The sequence below is a fragment of the Sinocyclocheilus grahami genome, unplaced genomic scaffold (genome assembly GCF_001515645.1).
Source record: "Sinocyclocheilus grahami isolate Dianchi unplaced genomic scaffold, SAMN03320097.WGS_v1.1 scaffold279.1, whole genome shotgun sequence".
In the NCBI taxonomy this organism is placed as follows: Eukaryota; Metazoa; Chordata; class Actinopteri; order Cypriniformes; family Cyprinidae; genus Sinocyclocheilus; species Sinocyclocheilus grahami.
In genome coordinates, this window is record NW_015505458.1 from 1739875 (window position 1) to 1758838 (window position 18964).

The 18964-nt window shown below is 36.0% G+C and overlaps 1 protein-coding gene across 1 annotated transcript in view; it reads right to left on the bottom strand.

Annotated features, from left to right (window-relative positions):
- LOC107600174 (uncharacterized) overlaps nucleotides 1-18964 on the bottom strand; it is a 70078-nt gene that overhangs the window by 33410 nt on the left and 17704 nt on the right. Inside the window, exons 3-14 of the mRNA XM_016291999.1 lie at nucleotides 15607-15660; nucleotides 13907-14005; nucleotides 12792-12818; nucleotides 12461-12588; nucleotides 10282-10557; nucleotides 9061-9387; nucleotides 7460-7601; nucleotides 4486-4638; nucleotides 3350-3421; nucleotides 1608-1821; nucleotides 1382-1496; nucleotides 503-586 (exon numbers count right to left, since the gene is read on the bottom strand). Of these exons, the coding sequence (XP_016147485.1) occupies nucleotides 503-586; nucleotides 1382-1496; nucleotides 1608-1821; nucleotides 3350-3421; nucleotides 4486-4638; nucleotides 7460-7601; nucleotides 9061-9387; nucleotides 10282-10557; nucleotides 12461-12588; nucleotides 12792-12818; nucleotides 13907-14005; nucleotides 15607-15660 (1691 nt within the window). The remainder of the gene's footprint in view (nucleotides 1-502; nucleotides 587-1381; nucleotides 1497-1607; nucleotides 1822-3349; nucleotides 3422-4485; nucleotides 4639-7459; nucleotides 7602-9060; nucleotides 9388-10281; nucleotides 10558-12460; nucleotides 12589-12791; nucleotides 12819-13906; nucleotides 14006-15606; nucleotides 15661-18964) is intronic.

The following is an 18964-nucleotide window of genomic DNA, read 5'->3' on the forward strand; positions in this document are numbered from 1 at the left end:
AGAAATGGTGACATAACAAGGGAGAAATTAAAGTCACATGACTATGAAAGCAACAATGTGACGACCACAAACTAAAGTTGCACATATGCAACAAAAACACTACACACACTGCAGTACAGCTCCTTTTATATAAACACAACGTATAGCACGCCAAGCCAAAGACTACTAAACTACACACACCTTGCACAAAGAGTGAAAATCTAATTTGTAAAGTCATGCAAATATGGTCAAATTAATCCACAACAGTAGTTGAATGTGTGCAAATCAAAGCCGGAAATGCAAAGACAAAAATTCTAGTGGGAGGGAGCAAGGCTCATTTACACAGAACCTGATATTGGTTATTCATCACACTCCAGCACATGTGTTACAGTGTCCAGAATTGTCTACTCGTTCCAACCAGTCATTTCAGACATGTCCACCACAGACCGACAGCACGTATCTGACCTTTCCACCCCCACACCAATCACAAGCGGCATGCTAGCAACACCAAAGCCACACTTACCGGCCGCCCAAACTCCAGTTCAGCAAAGAACTTATACCACGGCTCATTCTCTAAATCTATGTCCTCTGGCCTTAAGTTACTTGTCTGGTGTTGGAAGAAGACGAAAGGAAGGGATGAAACGAGATAATCATGCGAATGTGACAGTCAGATACAGATGTAAAATGAGGAATGGCAAGAAATAAGGGAACATCATTGATTTGTGAAGTTTCACTTTGTTGAAAATAGCAAAAGAGCAAAGGCTTTTTTATTTTATTTTTCCGCTCCTATCCAGCAGGGGGTAGCGGCACATAACAAACGCTCACTGCACAAGGACAAACTGCTCTAGCAGAAGCAAATTGGTTTCTCTAACCTTATTAGTGACCTTGACCACATTACGCTCTAATGGACCCGCAATTTATCTGCTCTATTGAGTGACTCTGCACAGGCTTGCTGAAGCACTTCTGCCCGATTAGGGCAAATGTTTGTGGAGGTTCTTTTAACAAATACAGAAAGCCTATCATGTAGCTTCAACTGTTGCTGCGTATTGTCAATACAATTCTATTAATATACAAGAACAACTCAGTTTAGTCTATCAACATTCGATGTATCATGCTTGCAGCGCTGCTGACACTGGGACTCGCCGATTGATAGTCGATCTGTCTATATCCATAAAGCCATGGGGCGTTAATTCTAAGATTGATATGTTTGTGCCTTCAAATACTAAACTCAAATAGTAAAAATGCCTCATAAATTTAATGCACTTTGTATAACCAACTTTAAACAAGCCATAAATAATTAAGTTACTTTAAATCTAGGCTAATTTAATTCCATTCATTGCCATTTTAAAAGTTCACACAAAAATGATAAAACATTCAATTTTAAAAGTCACTGAATACCTACCGCTCTCTCTTGCTCTAAAATAGATGACTTCCCCGGCTCATAGTCAAAGATGCTTCTCGGCTCTGCTCTGTATTTCCGTGTGTCCACCTTTCTGTCAGGAGGCCCCCACTCATTCCTGAGAGACAAATATTGCCTGAAAATTGGAACTTAGTAGCTGTAAATCCTTTAAATTAAGTTTGCCTGAGAAGTGTTGTTGTCAGTATAAGTATGGATGGGTGATTCTCACATGTCAGGTGTGCTCCTGCCTCTCTGTGGTGCCTCCCTTTCGCTGGATCTCTGCTGTGTGGATGCTGATGTAGGCAGAGGGGTTGGGAGAGAAGAGGAGGCAGGCACCCTGAGACCGTATATTCCGTTATCAGAAACACTCTTGGTAATGGGCCGGTAGGTGCTGGTTTTAGGTGCAGGATGGGCCTGAGCAGCATTAGGTGCAGCATGCTTATCTGAAAGAAATAACAACACATAATATACTGTAACAAATATATAATACTAAATGTAATAAATAATAATAAACGATACTAAATAATTCCTCCAAATTAATACAGTACATTGTAACCAATTTTTACATTGTTTTTTTTTGTTTGTTTTTTTGTATATATGTGACCCTGGACCACAAAACCAGTCATAAGGGTAATTTTTTTTTTTAATTGAGATTCATACATCATCTGAAAGCTGAATAAATAAGCTATCCATTGATGTATTTGGCTGAGATACAACTATTTGAAAATCTGTAATCTGAGGGTGCCAAAAAATCTAAATATTGAGAAAATCACCTTTAAAGGGGTCATATGATGCGATTTCAAGTTTTCCCTTCTCTTTGGAGTGTTACAAGCTGATTGTGCATAGATAAGATCCCTGAAGTTGCAAAGACTAAAGTCTCAAACCCACTTGTCGGAAGGAGGGACTTCGTAGAAAACGAAGCGTTTGACAGAGGCGGGGCATAGAGGACCTACAATAATGTACAGTATTTGAAAAATAATGTGTTTTTTGAACATTAAAGCATGTCAACATATTCTGTTACACCAAATACACAAAATAATGATCTTTAAAAAAGCATCACATGACCCCTTTAAAGTTGTCCAAATGAAGTTCTTAGCAATGCATATTACTAGTCAAAAATTAAGTTTTGATATATTTACAGTAGGAATTTTACAAAATATCTTCATGGAACATGATCTTTACTTAATATCCTAATGGTTTTTGGCATAAAAGAAAAATCGATAATTTTGACCCATACAATGTATTGTTGGCTATTGCTACAAATATACCCGTGCTACTTATGACTGCTTTTGTGGTTCAGGGTCACATACTAGAATTATTTCTGAAGGGTCATATGACACTAAAGGCTGATGTAATGATGCTGAAAATTCAGCTTTGACATTACAGGAATAAATATTTTAAAATATTTTCAAATTGTTATTTTAAATTGTAATAACAGTTTACAAGATTACACAATATTTAAAATGTTCTCTTACGCTTACCAAGGCTGCATTTATTTGCTAGAGCATAATTTTGATATAAAAATGCTTAAAATTAGACTTTATCAAATAAATGCAGCCTTTGTAAGCATAAGAGGCTTATAAAACATTAAAAACGCAAGTTTAATTATTCTAAACTTGACTGGCAATGCATATGTGTATATATAACATTTTGTTGACATTATAAATTAATTTGTAATAAAGTAATAATCTTTAATTATTTAATTATTAAATTAATTGCTTTTTACTTATTAAAAAACAATAAAAAATATAACTGCAGACATTATGCATAAAATTATGTACAGCTATTTTTATTACTATGGTAAGTATCTGTAATGTGCAACAAGGACACTAAAATAAAGTGTTCCCGAAAAAAAGTTAATTACTGATTATGCTTATTCCTGTTGGTTTATACTAGTTTTAGTTCTTCTAGTTTTGATTATTTGGTATCAACATTATTTGGTAATAAAATAATACTAAATCAAAGAGAGACCTTGTTTGGAAATAGTTGTCCCAGTACTTGTAACAGGATCTGTGGCAGTACGGGACCCAGACCACTCATTATCTGTGAAAACCAATAAGCAAACATGCTTAATATGGATTACATATATCACAAACAGGAACTGCATACAGAGTGCTTTAAACCTAATAATGTAAACAAACTCATTTGTAAGCAGGATGTGGGAGTAAGACAATTAAAAAACATAATAAGATGTGAAATGAAGGGTTTGATCCTGTGACCCCTGTAATCTCTCAGGCAAACCCCCTGACAGTCCAATACCAGTAATGAACGCACTTGTAATCCACAACCTGCTGAGTAAAGCTCTTTTATTGTCACTCCTCTTTAGGTTGCACTTCTCTGCAAAAAATCTATCCCCTTAGCAGACAGGTCCACTATCACACAGAAAATACAGGGAGATTCTGTATATTCCTTGCATTCATAAAACCAACCTGTATAAAACCAAATATCTGTTTGTGTAAAATAATAAATTACAAAAGTGCACAAACTATGATAGTTTGCAAAAATGTTTTCTGTCCATTTCTGTGTTGCATAAGTGCTATAAAAAGTGAATAGAAGAAACTGAACTAAAAATAAGTTGGTATGCGAGTGTTTAACTACTGTAGAAAATTCCTTCCAATAACAACATAATAGGCTTTTTTTTTTTTCTTAGAGCTTATGATTTCTTAATATTAGCATACATTTTTAAGGTAATGGTGGTTTTGTGAACAGAATATTGTATTGTGCATCATTTCCAATTAAGGTATAATTTTGTCAAAATATTAAGTTTAAAAATATGATTTATTTGTGTATTTAAGATACATAAAACACAATCTAAATGCTAGCTAAACTGGTAGTTATTTTACCGCAAAACTGTAATTTTCCTCACAAAATGCTGTACTGTATATAATTTGTGGTAAGAATAGACATTGTGGTAGAAATGTTCTTAACGTTTATAAAAATTCCACCATAAATGCACAAAGTTAAAGAAACTATCATTTGCTTAATTTCCTTCTGTGACTTGAGTGCAAGACAAATATGTATACAATAATACCAAAGGATTATATTTATTCTGAGCTGCACAGTATAAATATGGAAACAAAAGATTAACATCCTGGAACAGCATTCACTCACCGCCCATATGGCAACGGGAATCCCAGACTCATCCACGGGACCGATGCCAGTATAGAGCGGAGCTTTCCCTGTTGTTTCTTTCCTGTCAGTCTGTGGTGCTCGTGCAGGAGGATCCACGTTGGCGTAGATGGGAGTGCTAGACTCAGAGGCTGATGGGAGGAAGACAGGGTCAGGTTGGAGGTGGTGTGTTTTTAGTCATTCTCATGGAACTAACCAACATTCACATGTCAGTAACTGAGAAATACAGCCAGGTCAGGGATGCAGTGCAGACTGTAATTCCAAATCAGGAGAAATAATCCATAAATATGTTGATTCCAGTATTCCGGGATTGAATCATAAACACAGAAAGCAACTCTCCACTCCAGAGTTCTCTGGCATGTACAGGCATTCAGACTGAAGCCTTTTATGGAAAAACAGCTAAATGGGCTCTGGTTCGGAGATAAAGGTCAGCCTCACGCACACAGACGCTGTAATCCCAGTGTCTCAGCTCCTCCCTCACCCCAACCGCTCCGGCACTCAGATTTGAGCTTAATCCCAGGCATTTGCCACTTGGGATTAGAGAGATCGCGGGCGCACACTCAGAGCGGACCAGTCGAGATACGCTTAGTGTCACAGGGCCGGTAAAAATGCACTGCGTTTACTCACGCATTAGTACTTCATTAGAGTCTGGCACATCACTCCAGTGACCAGGGAGAACTGCAATGCTTATGACATATGACACTTGGCTGTACAGATATTTCCAGGACAGGTGGATAGCATTACAATTACTTAAACATCAACAATAGCCATTCTGGAATATGTATTTTTATGGTTCTGCTACTTCATATCATGTCTTTGATTATTTTATAAAGCCATGTTCACTTATTATGGCTGGGTATCAATGCAGACGTCCTCATTCGATTTGATTCTGATTCACAAACTCCATTCGATTTTGATTTGCTATATTTCAGTTAAGATGTTAACCCTCTAGGGTCTGAGGGTGTTTTGGGGTCCTGGAGAAGTTTTGACATGCCCTGACATTTGTTTTTTTCAGTGTCTTAAAACTTATTAATGGCTAAAGTCTGATAACACTGTATTCAGCACAATCTGGGCTACAATAATACATGAGCAGCATGAATGTACATGTTTGTGCTTTTGAGAAAACAATACGTGATTAGTGAAAAACTGACATTTTTAAGTCACTAAAATAAGGCCATAAAACACATACAGAATATTTGTTCACAATATCTTGTTTGCTAACATATAAGAGAAATGTTTTCTCTGCTAATGCTGCAAACCACACATGTGAGTGTTTCAGACTGATTAAAACTAATAATTGAGTATTATTGAACTATTAATTAAAAAAAAAATTCTTCAGGACTCGGGCAACACTGGTCACACAGTGTGTTTTTGGTTTACTAAAATGGACCGGCTAATGAGAGTCATTTGTTTGTGAATCAGACTCCACTGGTCACACAGTATTAGGGTGACCAGATTTCTCAAGGTTCAATACGGGATATATATATATATATATATATATATATATATATATATATATACACACACACACACCTGTACATATTTATTTTTATATAAACACTTAAGCCATAACCGACTGTATTTACATGAGATACTCCACACGATGGACATTTTGACAGCTGTGTGTGTGTGTATTTGATGTGAAGGCGCAAGAAGAACTGATCGCAGAACTGGGATCGCGTGGGCGCACTGCTGAAAGAGCGCTTCTGTTGTGTCATTCAGCGTGATTCCGCCTGTCCCGCCTTCACTTACTGCAAGTTAATCGATAACAAATTGTGATTGGAAGGTAATTTTGTTCTATGACAAGCTAGTCTGTTCTCGCATGACAGAACACTTCTACTACTTGCTCTGATCACCCAGTCATAAAGAAATTTTGAAATACGGGACAAAACATGATTTTTTCTAAATAAGTCGGGACACTAAAAATAGAGCTGAAATACGGGACTGTCCCGGGAAAAACGGGACGCCTGGTCACCCTACACTGTATGTTTTTGATTCACTAAAAAGGACTGGCTTATGAGAGTCATTCATTCATGGATCAGACTACACTGGTCATGCTGTATGTTTTTGACTCACTGAAAAGAACCAACCTGAGAGAGTCATTTGTTTGTGAATCAGACTGCACTGGTCACGCCAAATGTTTTTGATTCAGTAAAGAGGACTGGCTCATGGGAGTCATTTGTTTGTGAATCAGACTACACTGATCATGCTGTATGCTTTTGATTCACTAAAAATACTGTTTTAAAAGAGTAATTTATTCATGAATCAGACATGCCATGCCAAATGTTTTTGATTCTTTAAAAAAAATTACTTAAGAGAGTCAGTTGTTCATGAAGCAGAACACAGTGATCATGTTTTTGATTCACTAAAAAAGATTGGCAACGAGCAGCAGGGGAAATTTTGGGATTCTACGAATCAGTATCGGGATTATTTAAAGAAATATTTTTTATTGGAAAAATTTCTTTTTTTCCAGACCTATTACTTATTTTTCACTATTCGAGAGAAAAGTTTATATATGTAAAGTTTGGATTTACATAATATATGTGTGTGTACTGTGTACTTGTATATACAAATAAATAAATACACACATACATGAAAAAAAAAAATATATATATATATATATATGTGTGTGTGTGTGTGTGTGTGCATGCATGTAAATAGTTCTTGAATATATACATGTATATGTGTGTATTTATGTATGTATAAATACACACAGGTACACACACACACATATATTATGTAAATACAAACTTTTATTTTGGATGCGATTAATCGATTTGACAGCCCTAATACACATACAGCCTGTGGCTGTAGTTAAATAGATACAGTACAAACTGAGATGCAATTACCTAATTCAGTTTCCTTGTTCTTTCCAATGATGAAATCAATAATGATGATGAACGTCATTCACTCAAGAGCATGTGGAAGTGTTAAATTAGCTTCAGTACTCACCAGTGCTTCTAGCCTGCTGCATGGCTGTAATACTAGGGCTCAGTGAAGGAGGAGGGGGGTATGTTGAGGGAGAGAAGGGTCTTTGGAAGTGACTACGAGGACTTGCTGGCACACTCAGACCCCCGTTCATAGTCATCTGGCCCTGTATAACACAACACAAAGATCCTGTTAACTGAAGAAACCTCTTTAGGCATAATAAATTACATTGAGATCGGACTCTTGTGTCACAGATGACATCTGTTAGCCTTAAAGAAAGTTGACAGAGGATAAAGAACGGAACAACAAACAATGAAAACAAAACCCAAAAAGACTAGTAAAATAAACATATAAAAATAAAGTGCCCACCCAAAAAACAACAATGTATTTTAGTAGAATGGCTTTCAGTATTTGGATTTATTGATTTCCAGGACAAACAAGTGTTAGTATTAAGTGTTAGTATACCAAAAGAGATACCACAGGAACAATACAAGAAGTCTCAACAAAACCGTGTTCTCCTGCACCTTTAGTTTTTGACATAGACTGAGAATTTCAGCATACAGATAATCTGTATGGAAAAAGGTGTTAGTGAAGACCCCCGAGACCCTCGATTTGATGTGAATCTAGAAAATATGTTAGTATTGGTATAATCCCAGATGTTACAGTGAGAAGAAGTAGTGAAACAAGTGATATTGGTGTCTATTAATCCAGCCCATAGAAATGCAGAACAATGAAACCAAATTAGAAATAATATACAATAAGTTGTCAAATTGATAAGAGAGCAGAAAAGAAGAGATAATAAATGAAAAAAAAGCATTTGGACTGTGCAATTAAAGGGGACATATCATGAAAAAGGGTGAGACAGAAGATACAAAAAAATATGCTTAAAAAACATTATAAATGGACATAGATATGCTACAGTTTGGGGGCGATAAAGCTTTAAAAATGTTTTTGAAAGAAGTCTCTTTAAGCATTTGGACTGTGCAATTAAAGGGGACATATCATGAAAAAGGGTGAGACAGAAGATACAAAAAAATATGCTAAAAAACATTATAAATGGACATAGATATGCTACAGTTTGGGGGCGATAAAGCTTTAAAAATGTTTTTGAAAGAAGTCTCTTTTGCTCATGAAAGCTGCATTTATTTGATCAAATATACAGTCAAATGCTATTACAATAAAAAAAACAATGTATAATGTATTTTTTTAAAATGTAATTTATTCTTGTGATGGCAAAGCTGAATTTTCAGCAGTCAGTCCTCCAGTCTTTTCTTATTATTATCAATGTTAAAAACAGTCGTGCTGCTTAGTACTTTTGTATTTTTACCTAGTACTTTTATATGAAAACTGTGATTTTTTTCAGAATTCTTTGATAATTAAAAGAAAAGCATTTTTGAAATAGAAATATTTTGTCTTTACTGTCAATTTTGATCGGTTTCCTTGCATCATTGCTGAAAGTACTGATTTAAAAAATATATATTTTTTACTTATCTTCCTGACCCCAAACTTTTGGAACAATACAGAAAAAAGTTGAATACGGCCCCTTTAGAAATAGAGGTACAGTAGGAATCCTTCTGAAAACTGACAAAGAAAGAAGCAGTAAGTTACAGCCGGTGAATAGTTACATGAGCGGTGCTAGCTGGAGGGGAGTGTAACCCCATGTTGACTGTGACCGCACTCATCAGGCTGAGGGTTGGAGAAGGGGTACGAGAGCCACCCTCTGGGCCTAGTCCACACACCCTCAACTCCTCCAGCACCGCTGTGGACGCTTCGCTCTGAGTGCGGGAAGAGCAGCGGCTCTGCCCCAGCGGAGAGGGAGGGCCTGGAGAAGGGGTCTCGGGGTGAAGGTCAGCTCTGATGAAATCGAAGGAGAGTCTGAGCCGGTTAGGTGCTGACTGTGAGGTCAGTGCTGTTCCGGGATTGGTTTGTTTGAGGAGGACTGGCACCTCAGGCTGAATGACAGAGAGCAAAGTGGCACAGATGAGATTCAGCAGTTGGGCACAGCGAGTGTGAGAGACGTAGAGATGTGATGCTGCTGACGGCTGTGCGTTAGAAAGGAAGGATGGAGGTGTTACAGTTATGAGATCAAAATCTTATTCCAGTGTTGCATTTGAGCATAATCAGAAACCAGATCAATCAAAACTGCATAAAGGCCATAATGCAGTAGAAAATATGTACTGTATATGCATAAATAATATATTGTATATACTACCTTACACTACCGTTCAAAAATTTGAGGTCAGTAAGATTTTAGTAATTTTGTAAAATATTATTACAGTTAAAATTAAGTGTTTGCTATTTTAATATATTTTAACATGCAATTTATTCCTGTGACACAAAGCTGGATTTTCAGCATCAGTACTCCAGCCTTTAGTCTCACGTGATCCTTAAGAAATCAATCTAATATGCTTTTTTTTTCTTTCTTTTTTTTTTTGTAAAAGTATGAAAGAAGAGCATTTATTTGAAACAAATCTTTTGTTACATTTGAAATGTCTTTCTGATCTTTACTTTAAATCTAATTAATGCATAATGCTGAATTGAAGAAAAAAAAAAGTGCTGACTCCAAACTTTTGGATGGTAGTGTATATTGTATTTGTACAAGCCAAATACTGTACAGTTAGCTGAATAAATGGTGTTTGGGAAGTGATTCAGGTCCATTACCACTGCAATTCATGATTTTACCATAAAAAAAGAAAGATCTCATTTTACAATGACATGAGCCTCAATGTGCTATAGCAAAACAAAAACAAAAACAGAATTAGTTATGTTTGCTAAGGCACAGCATGGTGTAGGGGAGGCTGTTATTAAGCTAATGCATATGTGGTTATGAAATCCGTGACATGTACCACTGGAGGGGCTGCAGATGGCAGTGGAGGGCAGGGGTGAGAGCGGCTATCCGGGAGGTCCATCCTTTTAGGAGGGGTAGGGGGTCTCAAAGACAGTGTCTGTGTGCGCCGTCCCGATATCTGAGGCCTAGGGTTAATGCGGATGGAGAGGGAAGCTACTTGTCTCTCCAGCTCCACAGATGAAGGGTGTAAGAAGGGCTGCTCTGCTTGTGATGAACATGAGGTTTGGTCCGCTGTGGACAGCAGTCTGTGGGAGTGGACACTATGTTCTCGTGCCTGATTGAGGAGAGTGGGCATTGGGATATTAGAGCACAGGTCAGATACTGTTGCTCTGTGGTGGTTCTCTCATTGAATAAAAAGGTGTGGATGTGGTTGCCTTGGAGAATAATCTCTCTGAGATAAACAGTTGATTGTTATAGTGAGGACAGGCACAATAACAATTCTTTCTTTTACCAGCATTTGGTAGTATATAAATACATTTAAAAAATATTTTTTTTTTCCCAATAAACAATAAATACATGTATTACTTTATAAATAAATATTGTTAGGGACTAGGGATGTAACGATTCACTCAACTCACGATTCGATTGACGATTTTGATTTCACGATTCAATTCGATTCACGATTTTTATTTTTTTTATTTTACAAAATGAGATTTAGGACCAATTATAAATTAAATGTGTCCTTTTATTATTGCTTGGACAAAATACTGTACGTTTCTTTGTGAAATTGAAATATAACACTATAATAATATACTAATATAGCACTTTTATTGCTCTTATTTTTTTTCCCAATAAACAATAAATACATGTATTACTTTATAAATAAATATTGTTAGGGACTAGGGATGTAACGATTCACTCAACTCACGATTCAATTGACGATTTTGATTTCACGATTCAATTCGATTCACGATTTTTATTTTTTTTATTTTACAAAATGAGATTTAGGACCAATTATAAATTAAATGTGTCCTTTTATTATTGCTTGGACAAAATACTGTACGTTTCTTTGTGAAATTGAAATATAACACTATAATAATATACTAATATAGCACTTTTATTGCTCTTTTGCTGGTTTTGATTGCTTCTGTTGTCCTCATTTATTAGTCGCTTTGAATAAAAGCGTTTGCTAAATAACAAAATTTAAATATAATGTAAATGTAAATAACCAAACTAAATGAAAATTTTAAAACAAGCCCCAAATCAAATAAATAAGTAACACAAATAAAAGAAATCTCTTCATATTAACAAACTAAGGCTTTGTCTGTGCTCTTTTTATTTAAAATTAGAGGCAACCACTGCATTTTATTCATGATCCAGATGCTGCATACATGCAACGTGAGCAGTTTTTTATATAAATTACATTGTATAATTTCGAAATTTGAAGCAACAACAGAATGGTTTGACTTCAGTTTTGTGAAACTATGCATAAAAAATATCTGCATGAAACCGAAACAGCAGACGAGCTGAATGAGACGCAGATTCACTCTCTGCCAGCAGGTGGCGCTTAAAGCGCCTCCTTGGTTTCCGCTGAAAACAAAGCAGCGCTGCACTTATGAACTTTAATATGCATTATACAGAGGCAAGAGGAAAAGAAAAAATACCATCTAAAGACAGTAAGTTCCCCTCAGACATACATTCATATAAACTCCTACCCCTAATTGAATCGCGATTTGTTTAGCATCTCAACCGATTTGAATCGTCACATATTTAAATCGATTTTCAACCGGCTCGCAGTTAATCGTTACATCCCTATTAAGGACTAAATTGTTTGGGTCCAAATATTTATTGGTAAACTTGTATTTACTTAAAAAAAAAAATTTTTTTTTATTTCTCACAATAACTTGGGTAACAGGGTTTAATGCATGCACAATTCTAAATTATGTAAAGTATAGTGCCTCTTATGCTTTTAAAATACACAATAGTATAATAGGAAACAGACATGTTCTGTATTTGTTATGATAACCAGTACAGAGTGTTATCTTCAATAACAGTTGAGAGCTTTGCTTTGTGCTCAGTTTTCAAACACTAGAAACGGGTGTGACTGGTACAGTTAAACATGGCATTAATAAAAACTGTCGAATGGGCTTCCACAGACATTTCCTGAGGAAGGAAAACCTCCAGATACAGTAAGGATGAGAAAAACAAATGAGTGAAGTAAACACAGCAGAACGTACTGGTGTGGGAGACTTTTTATCCTGAAAGTTGGGCCTGACACTTCTGTAGCCTTTAGCTGCCAGAGAAGAAGAACACACGTCACCATTTCTCAGACCATCACTGGTGCTGCTGCTGGGCCTCCACAAATCTGACAAGAGACAAACAAAACACTTGAAAGTGTGTTTCATATTCATATATACAAAAAAATTGACCACAGAATGCCACTACTGACAAATGAAAAGGAAGAACTGGCGAAAACTCAGCAATGATAGATCTTTTTTTTCCAAAGTATATGTTTATTAGCAAAAATATGTTTAAAAATTAAAATAAAATAAAATAAAACCTGCTTACCTGAATCTTTAGATTGTGATTCAGAGTCTGCATGGATTAAAATGAGATAAGAAAACTTCGTTAAACACTAGCAAGGGATCTACTTTTCACACAGTACCTATTGCAAATTAGGTATAATATATTCATGCATTAGTGATTCAAGTTTTTAGTGAACTATGTGTGCATAAATTGCATCCTTAATTTATTCCAAACCATTGCTTCAGATTTTAAAACAAGATGAATGAAAGACAGAAAAATATATGACAGCAGGAAGAAACACTGATAGGTACAGTGAGAAAGTTTTATATATAAAGGAGGTTCCCCTTAATATTTCACAGAGAAAATCTGGCACGTCTGAAAACCAATTCAGAAAGGCTGTTTAAAAAACACACACTTTTGTCTAAAATAAACACTTGATAAAAGTGAAAAGGCTAAAAAAAAAATGATTCTTTCGATTTCATTGATGTAATAACCCTCGCTCATTAAACAGTGCTAAATGAACAGCGCTCGAACTCTGTCCTGAATGAGTGGTGTTTGTTCAGTTAGCTCACTCCGGCAGCACCTCAACCTCCCGCAGACTAATTAAACAATGGAGAATATGTGTGTGTGTGAGGTCATAGTCCATGAGACTGCTCAAACAAAAAGGGTCACCCCCAGAGGAAACTGTGCCGAGAGAGACGAGGGAAAAAGCCTGAAGTATACAATTGTTGCCATGGAAGAGCACAACTATGGCAACAATCTTGCAACTGTGAGCTGCTTTTTCCCTTTAAGCAAAGGAAAGGAGAGCTACCGCTCTCAAACATTCCTTAAGGAGCTGCGAGCACAAGAATGAGATGGCGAGCAAGAGTAGGAGAGAGAGAGAAAGAAAGACAGTGAGGAGGAAGTCTGTGGTAGGACATAAGATGCAGAGAGACAAAACACAGATGTGGAATGAGTGACGTTGAGTGCAGTGAAGAGGAATTCCTGCTCGCGGTGCAGGCTGAGTAAACACACCATCACATTTAACACCAGCAGCAATATCTTCAGCTCCACTGCTCACATATAATGCTGCTTATGACAAACAGGCTAATACGAATATGAACCATTTGTTGATTTTTAAGCCACTAGTTGTCAAATGTTCCATGCATTCCTGATACCTGTAAGCGGCGTGTATAGGTTTGGTGAGCTCTGGATTCTCTTCATGGGGGTTAGAGTGAGTGAAAGCGTGGCACTTTTGCGGACATGTCCTCCACTGTCTGTGAAAAGCGCAGTAGCACATGCAAACACAAATGCACATGCATCAGTACTGCTGCACGGCAAGATAACTGTGATTCAGCAAGCAGAGCAATGTGAAACGTCCTTAGCAATACAACAGTATACATTACAAAATGATTTCACATGCCAGGATGGATTTTTTTTGCGCGATGAGTGAATGTATTGTGGTCTGACTCACTAAACTTTTTCAACTGCTTTTTTAGAGTCTCTGTACAGGGTTCCCACACCTTTTGACCTATGACTTTCATGATTTTTCCATGTCTGTCTTTCCATTTCAATTTTCCAGTTATTAGAGATTACTGGAGGCTGCACTAACAAATTGCAATTGCTAGCAGATGAAATGTTTTAAAACTAAGCATGCACAAAATTGCACACAGTACAGACTATAGAAATGTACATAACATTTCCGTGACTTTTTAAAATGTTTAATACCTGGAAATCACTATTTTACCTTTCATTTTAAAAGTGTGGGGTCAGGTAAGATTTTTTTTCTTTTCTTGACTTCAGCTTTACATCATAGAAATAAATTACATTTTAAAATATATTTAAATAAAAAAACAGTTGTTTAAATTGTAATAATATTTAACAATATTACTGTTAAATGCAGCCTTGGTCAATGTAAGAGACTTTTTAAAAAAATCATCATTCCACTCATAAACCTTTGAACGGTAGTAAAAAATGACCGTGAATTTAACGGTAAAAGACTGTAAAAATGCTACAGTAAAAACCTGTTAAATGGTTAAACGGTAACTTCCCCTACTCTATACGGTGAAAACCTGTATTGGACATTACATGTATTGGACATTAATTTTACGGTAGTATACCGTTTTTGGAAGTGAAAAATACTGTATAATTTACAGTGAATAACCGTAAATTGACATTCCCAGAATCCGTTACATTTCAAATTGTATGTTTTTTTGTTGAAATAACTATGTTTCTTCTTAGTTTTTTCTTATCAGTTTTGTATATTAGGGTTGAGTGTTACACCTAATGTTGTTAAATTAATATTTATTGCATTATTTCAGTTTCATGTGTGTTACCATGATGGTGTTTGGTGTTTGTGTGAATGACACTGTGCACCTTCTATATATGTTATTATTTAAAAGCTGCTTGTGATGAGCTTTGGTTCATCATGTGACTTTCTCTTCACCTCCTGCATTTGGTGGTTATCAGTGTATTACAAAGGTACAAAACAGATTTCAGTTCTTCAATAGGTTGGTATATTAACATTATATCAGTTAAGAAAATTACAGTATTTAACTGTAAATTTAAGTTAAAACTGTAAAACCTAAAACATTGCTACCGTATTTTTTACGGTAAAATTCCGGCAACCACAGCTGCTGTTTTTTTACCGTAAATTTTACGGAATTTTTTTACAGTGTATATTATGGTAGGTAATGATTACTCCATTCCTATCACTGACACTTGCATGTTACTCCAAGGTACTTAAAAGAACACCATACTACAACGGTACTTGTTTACACTGTATTATCATGCTGCCATGACCAAAAATTTTTTTTACATTTCTTTAATTTGCCTTAAATCATTTAAGCCATGCAAACTGAAACTGATTTGAACTTACCTGTGTTCATGTTGAAGATCTCTCCTGCTTGTGGTGTCTTGATGTCACACAGTCCTGAAAGACATATCACTAAGAATCAGTGGCCCGTACTCCTTGTAAAGCAAAACACTGATTTATCCATGCGTACAGCATGTATGAGTGCAGGTAGCGTGGCACAGACGTCCCGTCTCTCCCCGGCACGGCAGCATGCTAGCAAGTGTCTAATGTGGCTGGTTAACATCCCTCTTGGGATATGAGGCCCAGGAGTGAAAGGTGATACAAGCCTGGCGTTTCAGCTCAGAAACACGCAGCACGGTATCAAAATACACACCATACATACACATATATCCGCACGCATTCTCAGATCTTACACATGACCACTTTTGGTGTGTCAGAGCTTAACATCTCTTTGAGTTGGTTGTCAGCAATGAGCAGCAGTCACACACTCGTAGGGGGGCTATTGTAACTAATTAAACCCCTGTTTGGTTTGACCTAGATTACTAATTTTTCAGTGATGGATTAACAGCCCATGTGACTCTACTCTGAAAATATCTGACTTATTTTAGCACAAGCTAGATATATCAGGGATGGTCTATGATAGGAACACTGTCACTTAATCACATTATAACATTACTTAACTCATCGTCAGGCAAAGCGCTGCAAATATGTCAGATAGGAGACACCGTGAACGAGTGCTCATGTGCAAGACACATGTTTCGCTTTCAGAGAGCTACGGCAGGCACGTGTGCCACTTGTCACACATGTAGACCAGTCGTCGTTCAACCCGCAAAGTGTGCTTCACCTGAGACCATCATGATAGTGGTATGCTGTGCGTTCATAGGTCATGACAAGAGAGAGGCATTCAAATTTGCTATTCTAAACCTTTGTATTTGGTTACATTTTAAAGGGATAAATGAAATTTCTGTCATCATTTACTCCCAAGCCTTTCCAAACCATTCTTTCTTTCAGGTTAGGAATTCATGCTGTTTTTTTCCATGTAATGAATGTGAAGGCTGACTAAAATGATGGCAAAGCATCATAAAATTAGTCCATCAGACTTATATTTCAAGAATATGATCGGTTGCGTGTCACATGAGAATCAATGACATTTTGCATCGTTGATGTCAAAACTGACTTGATACATCTAGACGCACTATATATATCAATAAGATTTAGGAAAATATTATCATTGAATTACAACTTCCAAGTAGTGTTATTTTAGTATTATTTATATACTACATATACTTTTTTATGTTTTAGTCATTTTGTTATGTGGTTTTGATTTTTCTGTTAAGCTTTAATTTATTTTTATTTCAGTTAGTAATTTTGGCAGTTCAACTTATTTTCAGTTTGTTGCTAAGGCAGGATTTCTCATTTCTAATTTGTTATTATAGTAAGAGTTCTATACTAATATACTATTTATTAATATTTAGAATTTTATATTTTCATTTTAGTTATTAGTTTTAGTAATTTTGTTATGTGCTTTTTCATTTTTAGTTTTATTTTTGTGAATATTTCTATTTAGCTTTAATTTATTTTATTTCAGTTTTTAATTTAGTAATGTAATTTTGGTAATTCAACTTAAACATTTTATTTCTGCTAGTTGCTAAGGTGACAGTTCTCATTTTTAGTTAGTTTATTATTATTATTATTATTTTAAGTTGAAGTTTTTCATCTAATATTTAATTTTTATTGCAGCTTTATCACATTAATTATTTTAATTAATTTAATTTAATTTATTTTATCATATTACGTTGCCACTTTTATAGTGATTTATTGCCATTTTTGAAGCTTAACAGCCCCTGATCACCAGTAAACTAATTTCAGGTTCAACATTCTAACATCCACGGGAAGACATGTATAATATCTTTAAAAATAATCATTAAAAAATACATGTTTGAAACAACATTCTGGTGTAAATTTTCTCTTAAAATGAGCTTGTAACTTTAAAATTAAACAATTATGGAAACAACAAAGTAACCTGCAGCAAAGTAACATGCATGGTATCATCAGTATAGTGAGATTAAAGGTAAATAAATATTCTCCTTCAGCCCTTAATAAAACATTGAGCCAAACAGGATTACCCCCTGCTGTGTTCCATTAAAAAAGGACTCAGAGGTCATCCTCAAAATAAATCTTAAGACACCACAGCCAATAAATCTGGTCAAAGCGGACACTTTTGCCTGTGACACCACTGGGCTTGGGTAAATCAAAGGTTGTAATGACCTGTCAGCAGTAAATGAGGAAAAGATTATGATATTGGATTTCAAGGGTGCAGACTTGTGGCGACAGAACAGCTGGAGGGAAGAAATGGACACAGCTCCACATTTATATTCATGAGCAGGGCTCACACTAGTCATTTATTTATCTATCGGAACATTAGGAATCGTTCTGTCCGGGGAAATGCCAGGGACGGCCAAGCCAACAGGCCACACTCATTTCCATAGCCATCAATATTTCAGTGCGGTCGTCAAATAAATAGCTCCACCATGGAAACCCTCCAAGAGGACAAGCAGTAAACATGAAAGCTCCTAAACTCCAGTTTATGCTGAAAGTTCATTTAAAAAGGGGTCATGAACTGCCTTTGTTTTTTTATTTTGTACTGTTCTCTGAGGTCCACTTATATTGTTATCAAGAATTTTACATTACAAACATCATAATATAGAAGTAATAAGTCCTGTTTTTAACTCCCCTCATCAGAATGCTTGAACGTTTGAATATGCTTGGTGGATTGTAGACTCGGAAGTAAACACCTACTGCTATGATTGGCTAACACTTGTGTATGTTTGACAGCCTACATTCCTCATAGATGGACGCTGCTGTGATTTAGGTCAAAAACGCATAAATAATGCATATCAAACGATCTCTAAGAAGAGACAAAGCAATTGTGACCACCAGTTACTCACACTTGTGTGGTGTGACATCAGATCCAATATAGTCGTCACAGCATCTCTTTTCAATCTTTTGGAAAATCCCACATCAAATTGTACCTTGTTTGTAAAGGAATCCGCAGTAAAATAAAGTGAACAAAGGACCAAGTTCTTTGTGACGCAGTCTGGAACTTCATTAAAAATAAAGTTCATTCACTCTTTCTTAAAGTTGGGATCAGAAGGAAGGCAATGCAAAGACTGGTTTTCCTAAACTTGGCACAGCACAGAATCTTGTTGTCTTCAGAGCCATTTTTATCGTTTGGTTTCTACATAGACCTGTGCATTCGCCTTTCTTGTAAACACTATGGGCCCTATACACCCAGCGCAATGTGGCGCGACGCAAGTGTTTTTTGCTAGTTTCAGCCCAATGCAGTTGTCATTTTCACGTCCTGTGCCACGTTGTTTAAATAACAAATGCATTTGCGCCCATTTGTGCGCCCATGGGTGCG